Source organism: Panthera pardus, unplaced genomic scaffold, assembly GCF_024362965.1.
Source record: "Panthera pardus isolate Hobbes unplaced genomic scaffold, ASM2436296v1 HiC_scaffold_13, whole genome shotgun sequence".
In the NCBI taxonomy this organism is placed as follows: domain Eukaryota; kingdom Metazoa; phylum Chordata; class Mammalia; order Carnivora; family Felidae; genus Panthera; species Panthera pardus.
In genome coordinates, this window is record NW_026526688.1 from 125,871,343 (window position 1) to 125,894,287 (window position 22,945).

A 22,945-nucleotide genomic window follows, 5' to 3' on the forward strand; every position below is an offset into this window, starting at 1 on the left:
TTTTCTAAAATACACATTCGTTCACTTGCTTAACTCAGCAGTTATTTACTGGGCACCTACCAGGTATCAAGGCTCTGTGGGCCCAACGATGGAAGAGTGGAGAGAAGCAGACACAATTCTCTGCCCTGACACAGTTTATAGCTACTGGAGTAAAGGAGAGAGAATCAAAATAAACCTGAAAGCATCTTAATTATGCTAGGTGCTATGGAGAGAAATGCAGCAGGGAAGGGGGAGAGAATATGCTAGGGGTGGTTGTTATTTTAAAATGGATGGTCAGAAATACCTCAGTGCAGAAGTAATTTTTGAGAAGGGAAAGGTGAAGAGAGTGACCTATGGAGAGGAAGAGTGCTCCAAACAGAGCAAAGAACAAGCAAGAGCCCTGAGGTGAAAGTGCCCCTGGAGTCCTTGAGGAACAGAGAGTACCAGCTTATCCAACACCAGGAACAGTAGTAGGAAGTGAAGGTGGGGTCAGATCCTAGAGCCTCTTGTTGGATGAAACTTTAACTCCACTTGCTATCCCACGATCAGACTACATAGGGCACAAATAAAAGTAGTGAGCCAGGGGCACCTGGGTGGCTCAGTCGGTTAAGCATCCGACATCCGCTCAGGTCATGATCTCATGGTTCATGAGTTTGGGCCCTGCGTCAGGCTCTGTGCTGACAGCTCAGAGCCTGGATGGAGCCTGCTTCAGATTCTGTGTCTCCCTTTCTCTCTGCCTCTCCCCTTCTTATGCTGTCTGTCTGTCTGTCTCTCTCGCTCTCAAAAATAAATAAACATTGAAAAAAAAGTAGCAAACCAGTTAGAAAATTGCTGTGGTAATTAAGGCAGGCATTGATGGAGGTTTGATGGCTGGTAGTAGTAGAGGTGATGGGAAGTGGTCCAACTGAAGATATATTTTGAAGGTACTGTCACAACCTTAGGTTCCCAGGAAGGTAGAGCCTAAGACAACTGCGTGCATAGAAGTAGTTTATTTGGGAAGGTCATCCCAGGAAGCAGGAGTGCAGGACCAAGGCTATGAAACAGGGAAGGGGAAAATGGCAATCTGAGGATGAGTTATCTAGTTCACTCCCACTAAAGGTATTGTGACATGAGTTTCAGTGTATCCGTCCTGAGGAACAAAGAAGTGCTCATCTCTCAGTTCCTATCCCCCCCCACCGGTCATGTCTGGCCCATGGTAGCTAGCTGCCCCTTCCTTGCAAGCTGTGCAGAATGGCTCCTGCCAGAGTCTCCCATGCTACATCAGAGAGGCTGCAAGGCAAGAGGCTGAGAGGTAAGACAGTATCAAAATCCACCATCAGAAAGCAGGGCCACACCTCCACGGAACTGGTTGCTACAACTGTGGCAGTGGTAAGGGGTGGTTCCAAGAGGATTCTGAAGTGGTACCCAGGGGTGCACAGTATAGACAGTGTGAAAATAATCTCCAAATGGACTGTATGTTTTATGTGAGAGATAAAGAAAAGCTAAGAATAATACCACAGGTTTTATCCTAATCAACTACAAGGATGGAACCGCAATTAACTGAAAGGGAAGACCACAGGAAATAGGATTGTGTTACTTCCTCCTTAAATGTCAGTCATGGAGCTATATGATCCACTGGAAGAGTATGTGCTTCCTAGCTTGGGTCCACACACACCTTCAGCTTCCATCCCCTGCTTACAACCTCCAATTAGCCACACACTACCTCTAGTCTCCAACCCAGCAGTTATGCTCAACTTGGCAATCCTCTGGCCGCACCACACTCTCTCAGGTGTCTCTGGGATTTTGGTCATGTTAGTTCCTCCGTCTACAATCTGTATACTTCTTTTCTTTTCCCAGATAACTTTTTAGTTGCCAACTCAGCTGATCCCTCCTTTTAAGTCAGATACATATCTATCTGTTCCCAAAGTATTCTTTGTATTTTTCTGCCTCCCCTCCAGAATGCGACCAGGGAATATTTTCCTTGAGTTCACAGGGCACATTACAACATTGGAAGACACTAGGTGTGTAATAGAAGTATGATAAATGAAGGAATAAATTAATGGCTTCTCCAAGTCACTATATGTTTATTTTAGAGATACAATATCCATGCCCCAAACCATCTTTCCATACTATTTCAATATTTTAATACACCACCTCATCCTCTGACACACTGAAAGTTACGTGTAAAGTCACATCAGTATTTAGTAGCAGGCCAACAATTAAAACTTAATTTTTCTGATTCCTATCAGAAAAGGCTACTGCTTTTTCCCAGATAGCTAACTCCTGGACAATAAGCCTAATAAGCTCTAGGATATATTATAGGATTAGGTTGCTAAAGAGTAAAAATTCCTGTGGCATTTTAATACCAATTTTCCATTTAAACTTACAAATAAGACCATCTAGAAGTAAAAGAAAATTGTCCTTGAGAATTTTAAATCTTAATGACTCTTAAGGAGAGGTATAATATAATCTGATTTTATGTAGTTGGTCCCATCCCATCTCAGACATACAGGTAAAAGATCTTTTTCAACATGTCTATTACCTACAAAACTAAATGACATATTTAGTTAATGCTATTGATACAGGGAAGAGACCAGTGAACTTCTCATAGTACTTTCTTGGCTTCATTTCATTTGACTTCTGATGGAAAATATGAGCACATTAGTTTTAGATTCCATATAGGTGTCTATCGGGTAAACTTCTTGGCCGACTGGATTTTCTAAACCTAGTCCTTTTCACTTGGAACAAATGTGTTATTTCAGAAGATGCCAATACATCATGTGTTGCTGATACATAACAAGATTAAGGAGAAAAATGAAAACACTTAAAATGCAAAACATAGTTGGGAAAAGAATTACACAGTAAAGTGACCAGGGGAATGCCCTCAGCCATTTTCTACAATTACGTGGATAATATCTTCAGGATTTAAGAGTACACCTACGTCCTATTAAATCTGCAAAATGTTGTAAGTTTAGGGATTAAAATGGCATACAAAAGAAAGCATCATTTTATAATTTTCAGTGAATAATAACCACTTGTTTGAAACTTCCAAAGTCCTATTAAATGATTAAACGACTCTCATGTTTAGTCACAAGAAAGTACAAACTAATATACTCTTCTGACGTGTGGATCAAATCAGATCACCAGACACTGGCATTTTTATACTTTCCTGACCTAAAATTCCTTTACTAGAAAAGTAAGGCAGAAGATTCTGCTATCTAACTAAAACACTCATCATTCCAGAACTCTGCTCACAAATCTTCCATGAATTCCCACTGCATATGGGATAAAGTTCAAGTTTACTCACCTGGCATTGAAAAAGCAACATAATTCAGTCCAGTGGTTCTCAAACTTCAGCCCCACGTCAGTATAACCTGGAGGGCTTGTCAGAACACAGATTTCTGGACCGATCCCCAGAGGTTTTTGTTCAGTAAATCTGGGGTAGGACACCAAAATTTACTTTCAATAGGTTCCCATGTAATGCTGATACAGGTCCACAATGTGAAAACCACTGCCCAGTCACAATCTAGTTTTTGGATGCTAATTTCCACTCCCCCACACAAACTTCCCATCCTTTGATTTTGTTTAAACTATTCCTGTTGCTCTTATATCTATGGGCTCTAAAGTTAAAAGACAGAACTTTTAGTTAACCTGTACTCTCCAGGGCAACTGTATTTCAACTGTACTTGAATGCTGCCCCAGCTATAGTCCAGCTTTAGCATCTCTTGTTATTAATACTCTGATGTACAAACCTCAAGGCCCTGAGGTCATTTTCCCGCCTTAACAATGGTCATGGCCCTGAGTGGGAGAAGCATGAAACAATATTCTGGGAAAATGTTTTTGTTATGACTGTGAGCTCCTCCTATCTGAGAAGGGCTTGTCAGTGCGGGCAATTTCCCAACCACTCTAACCCCATGACGGGAAAGGCGATTCTGCTACATTAACAAGTAGAAAAGTAATGGGCACCTCTGATTCAGACATGAGCCCTCCTGGATCATAGACATGCTCTCTTTCCCCCAAGACAATCTTGTAATCTGCGGAGGGAAAGTTCATGATAAAGGTTCAGAAGCAAATCAGCAGATTCCCAGAAGGCCCAGACTCAGGATTATGAACAGCAGCTGTCCCAAGAAGAAAGCTTTTCCCCCTTAATTGAGCAAGCAAGGTTGCAGGTGGACTACCCTGCAAAGTTTTTAGCAAAGGAAAAATGATCTGATTTCAACCAGAATGAATGGTACCTCTTCATCACAAAGAATTTTCTCATAAACCAACTAATAAAATGACTAAACTGCCTCACTAAAATTTGGATTTCAGAGAGAATATATGATTATAATTGATACCAGAAAAAGCAAACAATAATCAGTATGGGAGCCCTAATTCAATATTTCATTTGTAAAGAGTCTTTTCTGGAGCCAAAGGCTTTAATTATTAGGGAAAAAGGAAAACCCATTATGCTTTCTAGCTACGAGGGGATGGAGTGGATATGTACTTAATTTTGTTTCTGGTTATCTCTTTTGTTATATAAAATTCCACAAATATACAAAAAAAGTTAGAGAATACTATGTTCTTACAACTGAGTTTTATAAAATCTTAAAGATTTTATCACTAAAGAATAAAATATTATGGAAGAAAGCCACATGAGTATCAATCCCTTTTTTCCCTTATTCCCCGTTATCCTAATTTTGCTACTTCTCACTTCTAACAATACTTTGGAGCTTTATAGAAATATAATCCACATGCCAAAAAATTCACCCATGCAACATCTTCAATTCAATGCTTTTTAGTATAGGTACAAAGTTGTGCAACCATATCACAAGCTGGTATTAGAACACTTTCATTACCCCCAAAATAAGCACCATACCCATTAACAATCACTCCCCATTCCTGTCCCCAGCCCCCACCCCAGACAAATTATGGCTACCAATCTGCTTTCCATCTGTATAGCTTTACCTATTCTGGACTCTTCATATAAATAAAACAATATATATATGGTCTTTGCTTCTGGCTTCTTTCATTTAGCATAATGTTTTCAAAGTTTATTCATGCTATAGCACACAGCATGTATCAGTTCTTCATTTGGTTTTACTGCTGAGTAATAATATTCTATTATACAGATAAACAACACTCTATCTACTCACCAGCTGATGGACAGTTGGGTTGTTTTCACTTTCCGTCTATTATTAATGATACTATTATGAACATCTACATACAAGTTTTTTTGTGGACACTAGGTTCTCATTTTGTTTAAGATATATACCTAGGAGTGAAAGTTCTGGGTCTCAGGGTAACTAAATGTTTAACCCTTTGAGGAAATGCCAGACTGTTTTCCAAAATGGCTGTATCATTTTACATCCCAGAAGTAGTATACGAGGGTTCCAATTTCTCCACAGCCTCACCAACACTTGTTATTATCTTTTGCTTAGAGCCATCTGAGTGGAAGCACAATCCCCTGTGGTTTTGATTTGAGTTTCACTGATAACTAGTTGTATTTAGCATCATTTAACGGGATTATTGGTCATTTGTATATATTCTTGTGTGTATGTGTGTGTGTGTGTGTGTGTGTGTGTGTGTGTGTGTGTGTATGAAATATCTGTCCAGATCCTGGCCCATTTTTAAGTGCAGCTAATGATCTTTTTACCATTAATTTGTAAGAGTTTTTATATAATCTGGACTCAAGTCCATTATCAGATACATAATTTGCAAATTTATTCTGCCATTCTGTGGGCTCTTTTTTCACTTTGTTGATGATACACTTGGAAGCATGAAATTTAATTGATGAGATCAATTTTATTATCTTTTTATTGCTTATGCTCTTGATGTTACATCTTAAACTATTGCTTAATCTTATTAATATTTCTATATAATTACTACCTAGATCATTAAGTGACATTTCATTCTTCAATATGATTAAAACTATGTTCCAACATAGTGATAAGGGTTCCCGTTTCTCCACATCTTTGCCAAAGGTTGATAATCTCAACATGTCAATTATTTTGCCGGGTTCCCATTTCTCCACATCTTTGCCAAAGGTTGATAATGTCAACGTATCAATTATTTTGCCGGTTGACTATAACCTGGCATACTATTTTAACTTGAATTTCTCCATTTACTTAGCTTCTTTTCTTATGTTTCCATCTTCTTCTTTGTGGATGGCCTGCTCATGTCTTCTGCCACTTTTTTTGTATTTTTCTCATTTTTGAAGACATTCTTTACATAAAATTGACAGTAAGTATTTCTCAGTGACACATCTTGCAACATGCTTTCCCAGTGTATGGGAGATCCTTTTGCTTGTTGGTGATTTGCTTTGTTGAACTAGAATCTTTTTTTTTCTTTAAATCATACAAACATTTTCTCCTAAGAGATGTGGCATTATATAGCTGCTAATGGAAACGGACACAAAAAAACCAGGCTGTCTTGACTTGAATCTCGATTCCCCCATGCATGAACTTTGTAATCTGAAACAAAATATTTCACTTCTCTGAACCTGCTTCCTTCTTTATAGAATGAGGATAATGAAAGTACCTATCTCCCATTGTGTGGACTTCAAATGAGTTAATATATGTGAAGTGTTTCAAACAATACTTGGAACAGCTATTCTTATTTTCTTCCACACATTTTCCATTTTTGAATTTTCCATTTAGCTTTCTGACACACTTAGGATGATTTTTATAGGTGGTACAGGTGAGGTTTTCATACCTTTTCCCACTGGTTTTCCATGTGTCCCTTTACCTACATCGTTTCCTTATATGTACGTCTTTCTATTATGCTGCATCAGCTATGCCGACCCTAGGCCATAACCACACTGTAATGACTATAGCCCTAAAACTGTAAAACCTTAGTAAGTTTTCATATCTAGAAGAACAAGTATCTCTATCTTGCTCTTTGCTTAACATCTACAGAAGGAGACATTCACAAGTTAAAACATAAGAGTGCTGACATTTGTATTCTTGGATTTGTGAATTATAAAATCACAAATGAAATATGTTAGTGATTGTCTATTAGATGATTAGTATTTAAGGTAACTATAACTATGCCACTCTCTTCTTTAGCCCTAAACACTTTCATTTTGTAGATAAGCCACAGGAATAAGAAACAAAGAATCCAGACTAAGAAGTAAACATTACAGAACTTTTGAAGGGTAATTTTGCTCAAGTATCTTGGAAATACAAAAGGTGATATGAACTCCTCAGCAGATCTTTAAAATCCCTTAAGAAGCAAATACAAGAATCAAAACAAAGCCACAGGACAAATGATCAGACATTCCCATTCAGTTTGCAAAAACCCAGTGTGGATTCACAATTACTGGAGAAACAGCCAATGGAGAGGTAGAAAAATTAGGATAAACGCTACAGAAATTTTACCTGGTAAAGACAGTTCATCTATTATTCTAAAACATTCTATAGCAACTACCCAAAACCATAAAACCAAATGTGTAAATCTAAAGGATCCCAGTACAAATGACATCCTACAATGGAAAGGAACAATAACCTTGTAATTTTAGCTTTAAGAAATAAATCTGTAGAGGTGTTAGCACTCACTCTCAGGGTGTAAAGCTGGAGATCACATTTCTTGTTTGCAGTACTAGCTACTCAGGATATTTTACAAGTAATCTCTAGCTTAACATTTGCAGGAAATCTTAGGAAGAGGGGGGAAAAGATGCTCCATTCTTCAATGCAGGATGCAAATTTTTTCTAAAAGCCTACACAAATATATTCCTAACTTTGTCTTCTTCTCACCTCAGATGGTAAGGTACCGTAGCTCAGAACTGAGTAAAATTTGCATTTTCATAAGCACTAAATTGGGACAGCCTAAATGTGGTTGAGTATAGAGTACCTCTCACATACTAGCATTCCTATTAGAATAAATAGGAAAACCAAAGCAGAAGTTATCAGTTCTGAGTTTCATTCATACACTGAAATATTTATTCATGGTGATGGTGGTGTGTTTTCATAACCTGTTTCTTAAATAAAATGTGCATGTGGCAAAGACTCTGTTTCAACTTTCTAAACATTCAGCCTAAATAGCAATCCTAAAGTCAGATTTAAATGACATTCCTAAAAGAACACAAACTAAAACTGGAATCCTAAATTCTGGTTCCGGCTCTAGAAGTCATAGTGAGACTTCAGCTAAGTCGTCTCACAACCATGCACCTCATTTTCCTCACTTGCAAAAATGAGAAAACACAAGTAGATCATTAAAATTAACTGGGTCTTTTTAAAATGTAGGTGCCTGCATCACATATTTCTGCTGGGTTTACTTTAGGTCATATAGATGTTTGTTTATATAACGGCACTTTATTTTCTGTTAAAGGAAACCTTCAGCTCCATCATCCCACACACAAACTACTTCCGTTCTTACTTGAAAGGAAATTCCTTTTCAAGGTTCACAGTACATTAGAGACAGCTGCATTACTGAGCTTCCTGCAGAAACTTTAAAACGCTGCAGATGTAGCCCATGCATGACAGGGATCATGGAATGAGACGATCTGAAGCATTTGGATTGCCCCTTCTCTTACCCTCTTTTAATGTTGTATTTGCTAGGGTGTTGCTTGCCTACCTCAAGTGGGAGTGTGTGTGTGTGTGTGTGTGTGTGTGTGTGTGTGTGTGTGTGTGTGTGTCTAAGTGTTTATTTTAAATCAAGTCCCTGAGACAAGGCAGAGCTCTCTAAAGTGACTATCTTGAGTGCTAATTTCCAAAGCAAGATAAGGTAAAAAGAACATTTCCAGTTAACGACATTTTAACAACAGACCGTCACTACCTATTAACTTCCAAAGAGGCAATCCTCCCATCAACCACACATTCCCTGGCTATGTTTCCATATTAACCTGGAACTCACAAGTGTTTGTCTGGAAAACTCAATTCTGAACTAATAACCAGCAAAACAAGAATACTGAACTATGGTCGTAAGAATGCTGGCAGAGAACTTTTTTTAGCAGAAGCAAAGAAGAGGGTAATGACTTAGTTTATGTTCAGAATAAACAGTCCCCCAAACCACTATATGGGCCACAAAGACAAACTATTTTCATTGGGAATAACATAGTGAATGTAACTGGAGGCAGGTATAGGCTCCAAGAGCATCCAAACAACAATATGGTGGTTTCTGAGGGGAGTTCACAGAACCAAACTCAAAAGATTTCTGGGAAATTATCAGGTGTCCAGTGACTTTTTAGAGACAGAGATTAATTAACATATCTGAGAAAGAAATAGGAAATTTGGTATTCTCGTGTCTGCTTCACTCTCCCAGAAATCCTTCAGTTCATACATGCATTGTTCCAAGTAAATTAAGTCTTACTGGCCCTTCTTCATCATTAGGGGCAATATTTTAATAGTGCTAGAATAACTGTTTTATTAAGCAATAGGTCACAGTAATACAGCATTTCATGAAAGAACATCTAAACTGGGTATGTGGTTAAGCCACTTTTGAAACAAATTCTGATAATTCCTTTTAAATGGACACATTAATAAAAGAGTTCTTCTAATAAAATAGGTTTGTCTTTGGGTCAGAAAAGCGAATGTAGAGGTTCTACCTGAAGGTAAAGAATGAACTGAAGTTTATTAACTCCAATCCAGTCTGTTCCAAACCCCTTGGGGTAGCTCAATCAATTGCAGCTTTCTGGGCTCAGTTCTGAAATATGTGGGTTAGCAGATTTGGGATGGGGTAGAGGGAACAGCATCTTAAAAGTGACTTAGTGGTTCTGATGTAGGAAATACACTGAACCATGCTGTCAAGAAAACTGCACACTCCTTGTTTCTCAAATGGATGAGTGCACATCGCTCACCCACTGATTCCTCTTCAACAGCCACTGAGCAAGCCTTCAGCCAGCGCTCCCTGAAACACCTGCATAAACCCTCAAGTCTCGCCAGTTAAGCCAGAAAGAGGCAGAATATCACCTGATCCTGAATTCGGGTCTCTTCTACCATACTGCACCAAGCTGCCACAAAGAAAACACACTGGCCAACTGCTCTATTATTGTTGGCAAGCACCAAAATTTGCTCAAAACCTTTACAAATGAAACCCAGCTGCTTAAGCTCAATACCAGATGTCTTCTACAATGTGTGGCTTTGATAGATTAAATTGAGCATAAGAAAGAGATGAAATATATGAAAATCTAATTTGCAAGATGTTTGTCATTAAGTCCGTGGAACAATAAAAGACAGAAAATTATATTTTTCAATGGAAGAGGTTAAGTAGGGTAGATTAATAATATTCATAATAGCTACTAAAATGCATGTTATGAATAAACTGTTAGTATTATGTTCATAAAATCCACGCCAAAAACAATCTCCAGAAATGCCTACTGGAAGAATGTCATGTGTCTGTGAAATCACATGATTTAGCACAAGGGTCCTTTTCCTTTAGACCCACTACTCCCCAGTTTGAACACGTTTTCACTCAGGGCATAGGAAATTAAGTAGGAAATATTTAGTGATATTCTCTGATTTCAATAAACTGTAATAATCCTATGAAAACATACATATAAGAAACATATGTGTGCGTGCGTGTGTGTGTGTGTGTGTGTGGAAGTAAAAAGGCAATTTGTTGAGCAGCCTCAATTAAGTGGCACCCACCCTTCCTCTGTTACCATGTCACACGGAACTCTTTGTTGTTGTTGTTTTCCAGGCCACTGCACAGGTCTCAATAGCTTCGGCTGATGTCAGAGCTGAAATTAAACTCAGAGAGCCGCTCAAATATTCCTCCAATGAGCCGCTGCACATGCCCTCACTCAAATGGGCTAATGGTTCAAGGGTAAATACAGCATATTACTTTTACAACATTAACCTTTTTTTTCTTTTTCAAAATAGAAACATAAAAAAGACTTTGCAAACGGAATGTGAAAACAATACTCAATTGAGCTTATTAACTCTAACCAAGACAAACATGCTGTGGGGATTTAGCTCCATAAGAAAGTGCATGATTGTTAAAATGATACGCAGTTACAACTGGCAAGTCATTATTTTTTCATAGTGAGAAAAATATTGTCTTAGTTTTCTTTAGAGAGAAAGCAAAATAAAGCTAAACACTTCAGCAAAGACATAGTTTGATGATGAATATTTCTACAAACATAGTAACAGAAGGATAATTTCATGCCGAGTTTGCAAAACAAACTTGGCCCCAGATTTTCTGAAGCTCCATTGCTATTGGCCTTGGCATAGCTTATATTTGAAGGAATGAAGGAACGTAAGATGCCTTGTTATATTAAATTGTCTCCCACTCAACTGGTATCTCATCAATGAAGTTCCCACATCACAGAAGATCCGTAGATGATACACAGGTGACGTAAGTCACTGTTTCCTTATATGTAAAACCCCCGTTAAAATTGTGAAGATACCAACATAAATATAGGACATTATGTACTACAGGATACTATGAACCAAAAATCTATGAACCAAAGTCAGTTTTCTGCATGTACTTGTGAGGTTTAGAAAAACCTCATGAATTAGATATGTATGTCAATTTTCCTTTAGACACCAGATGGGATCAAAAGCATAATTTCAGACACTAAATTCTCAGAATCTGAACAAAAAAAAACTGTATACCACTAGCCTACAATTTGTGGTCTGTTTAGGGATCATTATGCAAAATTTACAAGAGGTTCTTTGTGAGACATAAGGTTTACCAAGTACCTTTTTCAATAAAGGAGTGAAAATTATATATAACAATCTGACAGAACTAGTCTTCCAAGTGATTACACTACTTGTTTTATGTATTATTTTTGCCACCACCTGTATCTTAAATTTTCTATGGCATCTTTTTTTTAAAGAGCAAAAATAAAAATGTTATACCCCTTCATTTACTGTTAAAATAATTCTGTAAAAACTACAGAAATATATGATCATTATTTTTGGTAGTACCATTTCCTGGATACCAAAGTTCATATGAAAATATTAAGGTGTTTCTTTTTTTTAATATGCTTTTTTAAATATTCATTTATTTTTGAGAGAGAGACAGAGTATGAGTGGGGGAGGAGGAGGGCGAGAGGGAGACACAGAATCCGAAGCAGGCTCCAGGCTCCGAGCTGTCAGCACAGAGCCCGACACGGGACTTGAACTCACCAATGGTGAGACTGTGACCTGAGCTGAAGTCAGACACTTACCCAACTGAGCCACCCAGGCGCCCCACTATACAGTGTTTCTTATAATTTTTCTAAACATACAGCTAATCCATTTAGTAGCCAACAGGAATTCCTTATAAGCGAAAAAGCACTATTCTATTAAAAATGACAGTAGCAGCTATATTAACTGTTTTTGATTGTCAAACTAATCTAAAACTTCTTCTAGAAAAACTTCTCCTGCTCTGTTGGAAGCAGGGTCTGGGTCTGGGTCTGTTGTCTGGTGCCCATCTTGGTATTGCTACACACACCCCAGCTGGGTTACATTTGATTACTGCAAGGATCAGCTGCCAATCAAATTGTCTCTCCAAAAAGAAACTGGAAATAAGAGACAGTGAAACATTGATCAGCTAGTTAACTCTACAGAACTCAACAACAACAAAAAGGCCTTGGAATATCAAGGACACCATTTAGGGTCATGTGCAAAACAATGAGTATACCTAGGACAGTGGTACCCTCTATGTGCTAAGCATTGTGCTATGCACTGGAAACACAGCAACAAATAAAAAGGGCATAGCTTTTTCCTCCCAGAAATGGAGCTTCCAGCAGGAGAGTGACATGTAATAAGTCATGATATGTACTGTAAAGGAAAAATAAAATTTACAATGAGGGGTTATATCAAGGAGCTCTCATCTATTTTGGATTGCTAAGGAAACCTTAATGGCATTTAAGAGAATGGATAAGCAGAGCAGAGAAGCAAAGAACTTTCCAGGTTGTGGAAAAACTCTATGTGAAGCACCTGCAAAGATGAAAGGTTTGGATGATTGGGACAGTGTTAAGATGGTGGCCAATGACTAGGGAGATGAGCTGGGAGTCAGGGGCCCACTGATACCAAGTCTTGCCAGCTATGTAAAGATCTGGTCTTCACCCTAAACGCAAGACGTCACCATGGAAGAATTCTAAACAGAAAGAAGGAAAGAGACACACAGAGGAAAGAAGAAGGTAAATGTCCATGAGACCACCTCAGTCACAGATGAATAGAGGCTCAGACCCTCATGGACTCTGGGTCCCACGAGGCCTGTGTTTGCCTTAGCTTTTCTCTGTATCTCCACTCAACTTCTCTACTTAAGTTTCCGTTCTTTGTGACCCAAATATCAGTGCTAATAACATGATTTTATATGAAAAATTAACTAATTACTGAAGGAATGTGACAGAGATGACATAAAGCAGAGAAATTAGTTAATCCAAAAGCCACAGCTTCTGTAATATTAGAAAAAAAATGGCAGGATCTAAAAACAAGACTAAGGTTATCCTGAGTGAACAGTCACAAAATTTCCTTTAGGTATTTTAATGTTAACATTTCCACAAAAAAATCCACCAAAATGGGAAAAGTAACTACTTTACAAATGGAAAAAAGTATAATAATCAAGACCCTAAGAGTTTGTCTGAACCTAAAATGTTGCAAAAGAAAGCTTGATAGGCAATTTAACTGATAAGGATAATTTTCCTATAATTCAATTGTCAATATACTTTCTCTTATTTAAGGATTTTCCCAATGTCCTGCATGGATTGTAAAATTAGATCTGCATTTGTAAAATTAGGGGACAAAAAACACATTCATGGGACACCTGAATGGCTCAATTGGTTAAGTGTCTGACTCTTGATTTCAGCTCAGGTCATCATCTCAGGGTTCATGGGATTAAGCCCCATGTCAAACTCTGCTCTGACAGGAAGGAGCCTGCTTGGGATTCTCTCTTCCTCTCTGCCCCTCCCCCACTTGTGCGTGCTCTCTCACCCTCTCTCAAAATAAATAAATTTAAATATATATATCTATATATTTTATATATCCCATATATATTATATATCCCATATATATGTAATATATCCCATATATATGTTATATATATCCCATTATATATATATGTCATATATATTATATATATCCCATATATATATTATATATCCCATATATATGTTATATATATCCCATTATATATATATAATATATGTCATATATATTATATATGTGTCATATATATATAATATATATAATATATATATATAATATATATATATATTATATATATATCTCCTGGCAGTTCTAAGACAATAAAAGATTTGTAAAATGTTATTTCAGAAAAAAAAAGTGTCATTTCAGAGTCAACTGGCTTATAGAGACAAAAAAAACAAAAACAAAAAAAAACCCCATCTAATTTGAGTTACTCTGATCTCTGATCTAATACTATTATTCTTCCAGAAGCCTTCATGTATTTGCAAGTTAAAAATTAAAATTATATACACACACCCAAGACTTACCTATGCATATGGTTGCCACCACTGGTGAGTATAAATTCCCATAACAAAGGTAAAGCCAAAGGATTTGAGTTTACACTCAATAGCTGTGTGAATATCTATTATCCAATATACTCTGCAGAATTTCAGTTGAGAACTGTAGTTTAGCCACTTTCCTCCAGGTAAGTTACAGAGATCAAATTTCTTACATCTGTGATGCTCACCACTTGCAGTTACTGCCGATTAATAGCCTGAGATTAATTGTTGGACGTGCTGCATAATAGCTGTAGTAGAAAACATTTTAAACACAGACCCACATTGATGCATTTAACAGCTGTGTTGGTCTAACAGTTCAGATTTTCACTGTATTTTGCCATATGGTAACAAGGATCATTTTTCACTTAAAAATATTACCAAAAATTGATGCCCTACAGTAATATTACCATTCTAATTTTTAAACCGCACATTCACAGCCATGTTTGTTAGCCTCCCATTACTGTATTCTCTACGTGCCTTAAGTTTGGTTCAAATACTTAATAACATAATTTTTTTTTTATTTTAAGTTAATGCCAACCAGATCAAATGTAAATATTATAATAGGAAACCTACGGAAAATGACCTGGCAATGAAAAGGCAGAATGTAAAATCTGGTTATATAAAGCCATAGGAGCCGTGAAGACTGGGACTTATTTCTGTGCACTAGGTTTGGGGATTTTCCCGTATTCAAAACCAACTGATTACTACCTTCCTATCTCACCTTTTTTTCCTGTAACTCATTATTGATGTAGAATTACTCCTAAAGACAAAAAGTTGGCTGCCAATTTTGATTTTAACCTAACTGCTATAATAATCTATTACCATGATTTTATGAAGGGGGGAGGGGGACACGTAGAAATGTTCACATACATAACAGGAAGCTAAATAAAAATCTCACCTTTTTTAATGCCAGAACATGAGACCCATCCACATCAGGAAAGGCACACTGTTGCCACCAATGTGTTAGAAAAATAAACACAAAGAGTCCTTTAGTTTTTAAGGTCAATTTATCACGTTTATAACCTCACTAAATTCCTTTGGCAGAACTTAAAAAGAGTAGTAGTGACCAAAATGACACATTGCACTGCGTTCATTACAATTGCCTGTGATTTTCTCCTGTGTTTTGAAAATAAAGGGGCAGGTTGGGATAGACAGTGCAATCCTCAAAATAAAACATTTCAACCAGAAGTGAACACTGCTGACTTTTACCACTACAGGTGATAACTGCACTTTTAGAAAAAAAGACAATTCTACATTCATGATCCTAGCTTTAAAAAATCCATTCCTAAAGCAATCACAACATGCCAATATAAAAAACACAAAGTTCAAAACTTCTACCAAGATGTACTTTTGTTTCCCTTTTTCTCAAGCCTGTGTCTCCTCAAGTTAAAACATTCAGATAAGATTTAAGCAATGATAAGATTTCGGCTGATGAGTTACACTAGCTACTCTGGTCCAGTAAGAAGAATTCTCCTTTCCGCCTACTGTGACTCTACAGAGCTTTGTTCCATTTATGGTAGAACTGGAGTACTGTACATATTCCTTCCACAAAAAACTTTCACGTTTCCGTATGTTTAATTAACAAAATGTTTTTAGTAGCCAGTAGCTCACATTCTCCAAAAGTCTCAAGTTGTCATTTTGAAATACATTTATTTTTAACAAGAATTTAAGGTCTCAGAACAGTAACTTTGGCTTTGTCATTCATTTAAGAATCATGACCACTTCATTTGTCTGTATTTTGTGTTTACCAATTTTGTGATCATCATTCCCACTGAAGGACATGCACAATTAATGATCATAAGGCATTACAAGCCATCAATGAATATTTAACTTGGATAGTCAAAGTTGCTTACTCTTGGTTGAACTAATAGTCCCTGTCTGTAGCACATTCTTTCTTCATTGGAGCAAAATCATAAAAACCATGAAGCTTATTGTTTGTAAAACTGTTATCAAATGTTACAGGTAGAGAAATTCCTTTTAAAAAAATTAAAAGTTCATTGGTGACAAAGGCGGGAATACAAATTGGGGTTTAGTATGTTAATTACACTAAGATGGGTTATCAGATTCTTTTTAGATCATGTCTCAATTTACATTTCCAGCTTGGTTGTCCCCTATTCCTACATAAACTATTATTATAATATGAATAATAACAGATACTCCCAAAATATTAGGTATTACAGACACTGTTCTAAGTGCTTTACATGTACTTACTCATTTAGTAACCAAATCAACCCTATGGTAAGTATTACTCTTATCCCCATTTTACAGTTGAGAAAACTGAGGTACTAATAAGATACCTCATTTGAGTGGCAGAGCTAAGATACAAACACAGACATTCTGAGTGCAGAGTTAATATTCTTAACCACTGTGCTGTAGAAGAAATCAGTAGAAGTGCGCACACACAGACACACACACACACACACACACACACACACACACACACAAAAGAGCTGTGCATAGAGAATTTAAAAGACTCTGTTACCTAGAGGAAGGCAAGGAATGTCCCTGGGCTTCAATCCCCTCACAAGAAAAGTAAGACAGTTATACAGTATTATTTTAAGATGTATTCTAAGCCTAGTATTTATGATTCAAAAATTCACACTGTAGCATATGGCCTCTGCTTTTTATTGACATAAGCCAATAATGCATTAAGGTATTCACATTTTTCAAGGAAAATGCAAAAAGATAGTGAAAAATTACCCTCAGGCAATCAAGAGATAGTAGTAGATTGAATAAAGGAATAAGAATTTCACCTCACAAGTATCATACCTTGAGCTTCCTGAAACATTCTTAAGAAACAGTGTCCCTGGGGCTTTTCTATTCCTTTCTGGAAGGTGCCATATTATAACAATTTTCAGAAAATAAATTAACAAATCTGGCAAGTGAACTACCTACTGTTCCTTCACAGCAATACATAAAACTCCTTGGGATTACACTTATCCAGAAATTAAAAGCTTTTTTTCATAGAGCCGACACAGCATATAATATTTTCATAGTGCCATGGAATATTTGAGATCATGAAAACACCAGTCGTATAAACGCCAATGAAAAGCACATGCCAATTGATAATACATACTTCTCCAATAAATAGTATTGCCAAACTGGCTCCATAAAATGCATTCACAAGGACGTGAGGTTGAACTGTAAATGCATTTCCATCTCATACATATTCCCTTTGTCGCCTGGCTTCATATTCGATAGCCACTTTCTCCTCATTTCCCACCTCATGACTCCCTCATTGCAAATCACTATCACAGACAGTTGTTTCATTACGTTACCTTTCCTCTGTCTTGAAAACAGTTCATCTACTTTTATAACCACTCTTTTGTTTCAATTCTTTTAAGTAACGTTTAAAAATTGCCATCCTTTGGTCAACTTCATACAGGAATAATTCTCCACAAAATAATCACTGAGCAAGCCCCCGTTCTTCAATGTGGATAAACATCTGACATAGTCACAATTTATAACTATTGCTATTATAAACCCAGAGATTTACTCAATGCTTCTACATAAAAGTTGTAATGAACTTCAAAGTTAATTAGCTAAACCTATAAAAATCTAACAGCATCCAAATTAAAATGAACAAAACAAAGTTTACTGGAATCATTTTCTTAAATTCTTCACATATAAACTGCCTCAGTATGTTGACAATCAACTTCATATTCAAAGTTCCAAACTGGACTGGATTTCATTCTTAATTACTAGAGAAAACAGAAACTTTGAATGCCTTTAAAAGCCTCCTAATACACTATCTAGAGAGCTTTTGCCCAGACAGAAAAAGTAGTAAAATTACAGAGCAGTTGGAGGATGGGGACTGGGAATGTTTAGCCACTTCTGCCCTAAACTTTCCCTTCTGTGATAAAAGCCACAAAACCTGACATTAACGCAGCCCCCTGTCTGCACTGTACCGTGGGGCACTGATCTTCTTACCCCTCGTGTGCATAGACAGAAGAATGAGCAAGAAAATGTGAAGCTGCCAGTTTAGTTCTTCCAGCCAACCCACTGCAGCAGGAGAGCAGTAAATGTGACCCGCCTGTTTCAGCCTCCTGTTTCTTGCCTTCGCTCCTTTCACGGAGGCTTCTCTGCTGCCACTCTTGTCAGAGCTTCGGCAAGCCTGCCAGCAAGCCTGAGACAGGACCGTGAAAGACAAGCCTGTTACAAACTGGTTCTGTCACCACAGAGACTTCAACTGATCACCTTGTGGGGAGGACAACAAAGGGCAGTGAGGGACCCTGAGCTGGCTTGTTTTCTTAAGAAAGGAGCCCCACCCGGCTGCCCGCACATGCGGGGGATCTGCTCTGCGCTGGCCGCACCAGAGCCCCCCAGGTCTCGCAGGCAGTTAGGACGGGACTGCAAAGCAACACACATCTAGACTTTGCTGTCATGAAATAGTGTATTTCTTGTGTCAAGGCTGTTTGTCTTGCTTACAGTGTTAACTGGGAATTGCAGAAACACGGGGGGAAAAATGTTTTCTTTGGTGAAATGATACAGATATTGCAACACACGTATGGCAGTTTGCTCACCTGGCTGTTTAAAAGGATGAAGCAGATGGCTTTGAATCAAGGGCACAGGTACGAAAAAAGCGTCCCATGTGAAGAGTATCTTTAGTGAATATTTCAAGTTAAAATACTTCAGTTAAGCTATTCATTAATCAGCTACTTTTAATGACTATACTTTGACGTTTCCTATGTAGGAAAAAAGTACTGTGAACCTAACCGATCTTATTAACGTGAGTTATTTGTTTTAAGATTTTAACTATAATTGTGTCTCATCGTCAACTATGAACAGTTTGTAAAATTTCACCTTCGATGACACTTTGAGTGACCTTTTAACACTAAAACTGTTTTAAAGGCCATTTTGTTTTCTCTGACTCTGGGAACTGTCAACACTGAAAGAACAGCAAGAAATACAAATGAATGGACAGTATGTGTAGAAAATACAATGTCACCATAGATACAAACAGAAGTAGTTATTAAATCCCATTTATCCCATTACATGATAAAGAATTTATGATTATGAAAACAGACACATTTCTTTTTTTATTTTTTTAATGTTTACTTATTTTTGAGAGAGACAGAGACAGAGACAGAGACAGAGACAGAGACAAAGACAGAGTGTGAGCAGGGGAGGGGCAGAAAGAGAGAGGGAGACACAGAATCTGGAGCAGGCTCCAGGCTCTGAGCTGGCAGCACAGAGCCCGATTCGGGGCTTGAACTCACGAACCATGAGATCATGACCCAAACCGAAGTCAGAAGCTTAACGGACTGAGTTACCCAGGCACCCCAATCGAGACATATGTCAATGCTTATATCTCAGACATCATCAGAATGTGTTTACTTGGTATTTTAAGAATTATTTTCTTGGAAAAAAATCTCTATCTTCTCATTTTTAAGAGACACCGCAGCCCTCTACACACAGGAGTACGTCCCAGCACTAGCTTTCTAGGTGCCATTCAAATCTATTCTCTAGTTCGGAAAACCAACAACTGCTCTTTTATGAATTTACAAATACTACTATCAATCCAACACCTTCAATGCGCACTTTCGAGAAATAAAACATAACAGAAATATAGTACTTTTAACCATATATGTAACCTTGGGATATCCTAAATTTAAGAAACTACACATTCTGCATTTCACAGAAACCATGCAACTTACGTGCCAGGAAACTGTAAGTCGAGGGTAGTAGTCTTTCAGTATCATTTATCCACATCCCTTGGAGCGAAGAAGGGAGACTGAGGCATACTAAAATGAACAGGAGTGATCAGGAGCAGAGAGTAATATGTGGGAAAAGAAGACAAAAATCAAGCAACAGAATCTCTTGCTCAAACCTTTGCTATTCGGCTCAGAGCCACATCACAACATGGTTCCACCGCCAACTTGGAACCCAGCCTTGAGCTTTGGGAGGACGGGCGAATGGCTGAAATGTGGGACAGCTCCCACTGCCACTCCATTTCCCCAATATGAGCGTCCAAAAATGGTTCCAAGCCTAAAGAGAGAGCTCTCACCTTAGAATCCTAATTCAGTTCAAACAATTCATATCAGCGACCATTTCTTACTCTATGGTATGTGCTCGCTGAAATCAATGTACTCAGGAAGTTTACAATGCGACAAAAAAAAAGCAACCTATATAATAGAGAACCGTAAAAAGGGTAGCATATTTTAAGAAGAAGTGTCCTCAAATGGAATAAAGATGGAAAATCAGGGTAAGGCATGGATTAGACTGGGCCAAAAACTGAAGGGAGAGCTGGACGCTGAAATAAGAATTGAATTTATATAGCAACAGAGGAGACGGAAAGGAAGAAATTATATGAGCAAGGATTAGAGGTAGGATTAAATATTTCATTTGTGTAATAGCATGAGAAGAAAAATCCTACTGGCGCAGACAGTTCCTATTAGCAAATGGCTGGAGAGAAACCTAGACAGAGTGGAACCGGACTGTGCAGGACTCTGAACGTAGATTATGGAGTTTAGACTATATATTACATAAATAACTAAAGGCTTTTTGAACAGTGACTGGCTTGATGAAGTAAAAAAAAAAAGTGTAAAATTTCAGCCTATAGGATGAGTCTCCGAACCTGAATTTCCAACTTTGTGAGAAGTGAAAATGAGAAGTGTGAGGAGAGGTTTCTATTTAGTCAAACCTTGTGGAAATACAGATTTCTTCCTTCCATTGATAATATTAAGAAATTCAAAATGTATCCCTCTTAATTCTCTCCAGTTTGCCTTTATTGTTTAATATACGCTGGCTGCATGTTTTATAAAATGCATAATTAGGTTCCAGGCAACCCGGCTCAAAAGATCTAATGAAACTCTTATAACGTAGATCAGAAATCTGGTTTAGGGAAACCACCCAGACTTGCATATGACTTAACCCACTCACATACAGTATACACCCAAGGAGGTTTCAAAGAAAGCTCTCTGAGAGAATGCTAAAAGAAAGGTATCAATTTGAAGATCTATACCCGAGAGAAGACCAAGGAAAGAGAAAAGGAGGACTACCCACATGAGTACAATTTGCACTGCTGTCAACTGTAGAATTCTTTTGTTTAAGTTTATTTATTTATTTTTGAGAGAGTGAGTGAGCAGAGGAGAGGCAGAGAGAGAGGGAAAGAGAGAATCCCAAGCAGGCTGTGTACTATCAGCACAGAGCCCAACACGGGGCACAAATGTGAGATCGTGACCTGAGCCGAAATCGAGAGTTGGACGCTTAACTGAGCCACCCAGATGCCCCTCAACTGTACAATTCTTAAACAGACCCACCCTTTCTAGATTCATGGAGCCTGTGCTGTGATGTAGACACCCTAGTTGTGCAATCTGTATAACCGTGGCCAAATCATGCAAACTCTCTTCTACAGTTTGGTCATTACCTGACTTAAGACTGTTATATAAATTAGACAAGTAAATGAATATTAGTTACTGAATACGGTGCCCAGAACATAAGAGGATATCAGAAAGTGGTCAATTTCCAAAAAACTCACTAATCACTCCCCTGCCTCCTGACAAAAAAAAAATCCCTGTTAACAACGTTATTTAACGTAACATTTTGCCAAACTGTTCTCATCATAAACACTGTGCTCCCTTAAAACAAAAATACAAAATATGTCTCATGTTAAATCTGGTTTTAAAAATTCAAATTATATCTGCAAAGGCAAGTTTTTAGTCAATTTACTTTTACTTAATTCATTGACTATTCATACAATTGCAGCAGAGGTATATGAATTCATTTTAAATTTTGAGATTACTATTCTAACAGTTTCAATTTGTGACTTATTTTTACATAGAAACTACCCAAACCTCCTGATTTTTATGTATATAAACAGTTTTGAACTGAATTTGGGGAAGTGGATCTAGTAAATGGGATATAAGAACATTTCTTAAAAGACAGTACCTGCCTTCAGGACACAACTGACCCTGTAGGTTGAGGACAAACATACAATTAAATAATGACAATGCAGTACAGTAACCGCCTGGGGAACTGCAGGAACACGGAAAGTACAGTGGACAAAGATGAATTCTGACCAGGGGTGGGGACTGAACTTGTGGGGGAGAGGCATTCGAACGAGGTCTTCAAAGAGAAGTAGGAATTCACTGAGTGAAGGGAGGGCAAAGGAATCCTAAGCAAAGAGAAAGGGCAGTACAGAGACTCACGAGTAAGAAAAAGAGCAGTGTTTGCAGAGAACATGGGAACCTGGAAACGCCTGGAGAACAGAGACGTTAGGATGGAAAAGTAGATGGCAGAGGTGGGAAGGGCCTCATATCTCATATTGTGATTTCTGTCCTCTATACACGGGAAGCCATGCCTTCATTTCTGGAGGAGGTATCTTCACAGTTTATTTTTCCATTATGTGTACTGGCTACAACTGCTCCTTGCGGCTGATTACATTTCCAAAGAAACGAGTAAAGATTTCAGTGATACGATGAAAAATACATTCCTTTGTATCTAAGAAAATGTAACAATATCCTCATTATTCCTGATGAGAACAATAAGGTGAGTGTTATTTTCTTTATTATTTGAATATCCCTGCTAATACTGTTTGGAAGGACATTAACTTTTTAATTAAACTTCTGTTCAAACACACAGGCACATAAAAACAAGCTATTTCCTTCTTCC

General features: G+C 37.6%; 1 protein-coding gene across 10 annotated transcripts in view; it reads right to left on the minus strand.

Moving 5' to 3' along the window:
- The window catches only part of BMPR1B (bone morphogenetic protein receptor type 1B), a 422,185-nt gene that overhangs the window by 87,126 nt on the left and 312,114 nt on the right, over positions 1-22,945 (minus strand). Inside the window, exons 1-2 of one of the 10 annotated variants that reach the window (XM_019463869.2) lie at positions 19,990-20,335; positions 18,263-18,458 (exon numbers count right to left, since the gene is read on the minus strand). The exons of 6 other annotated variants lie outside the window; for them this stretch is intronic. In XM_019463869.2, the coding sequence (XP_019319414.1) occupies positions 18,263-18,458; positions 19,990-20,034 (241 nt within the window). In that variant the 5' untranslated portion in view covers positions 20,035-20,335. Of the gene's footprint in view, positions 1-18,262; positions 18,459-19,989; positions 20,338-22,945 lie in introns of those variants that run through there. 3 more of the 10 variants (XM_019463943.2, XM_019463877.2, XM_019463952.2) reach the window with 3 other exon arrangements.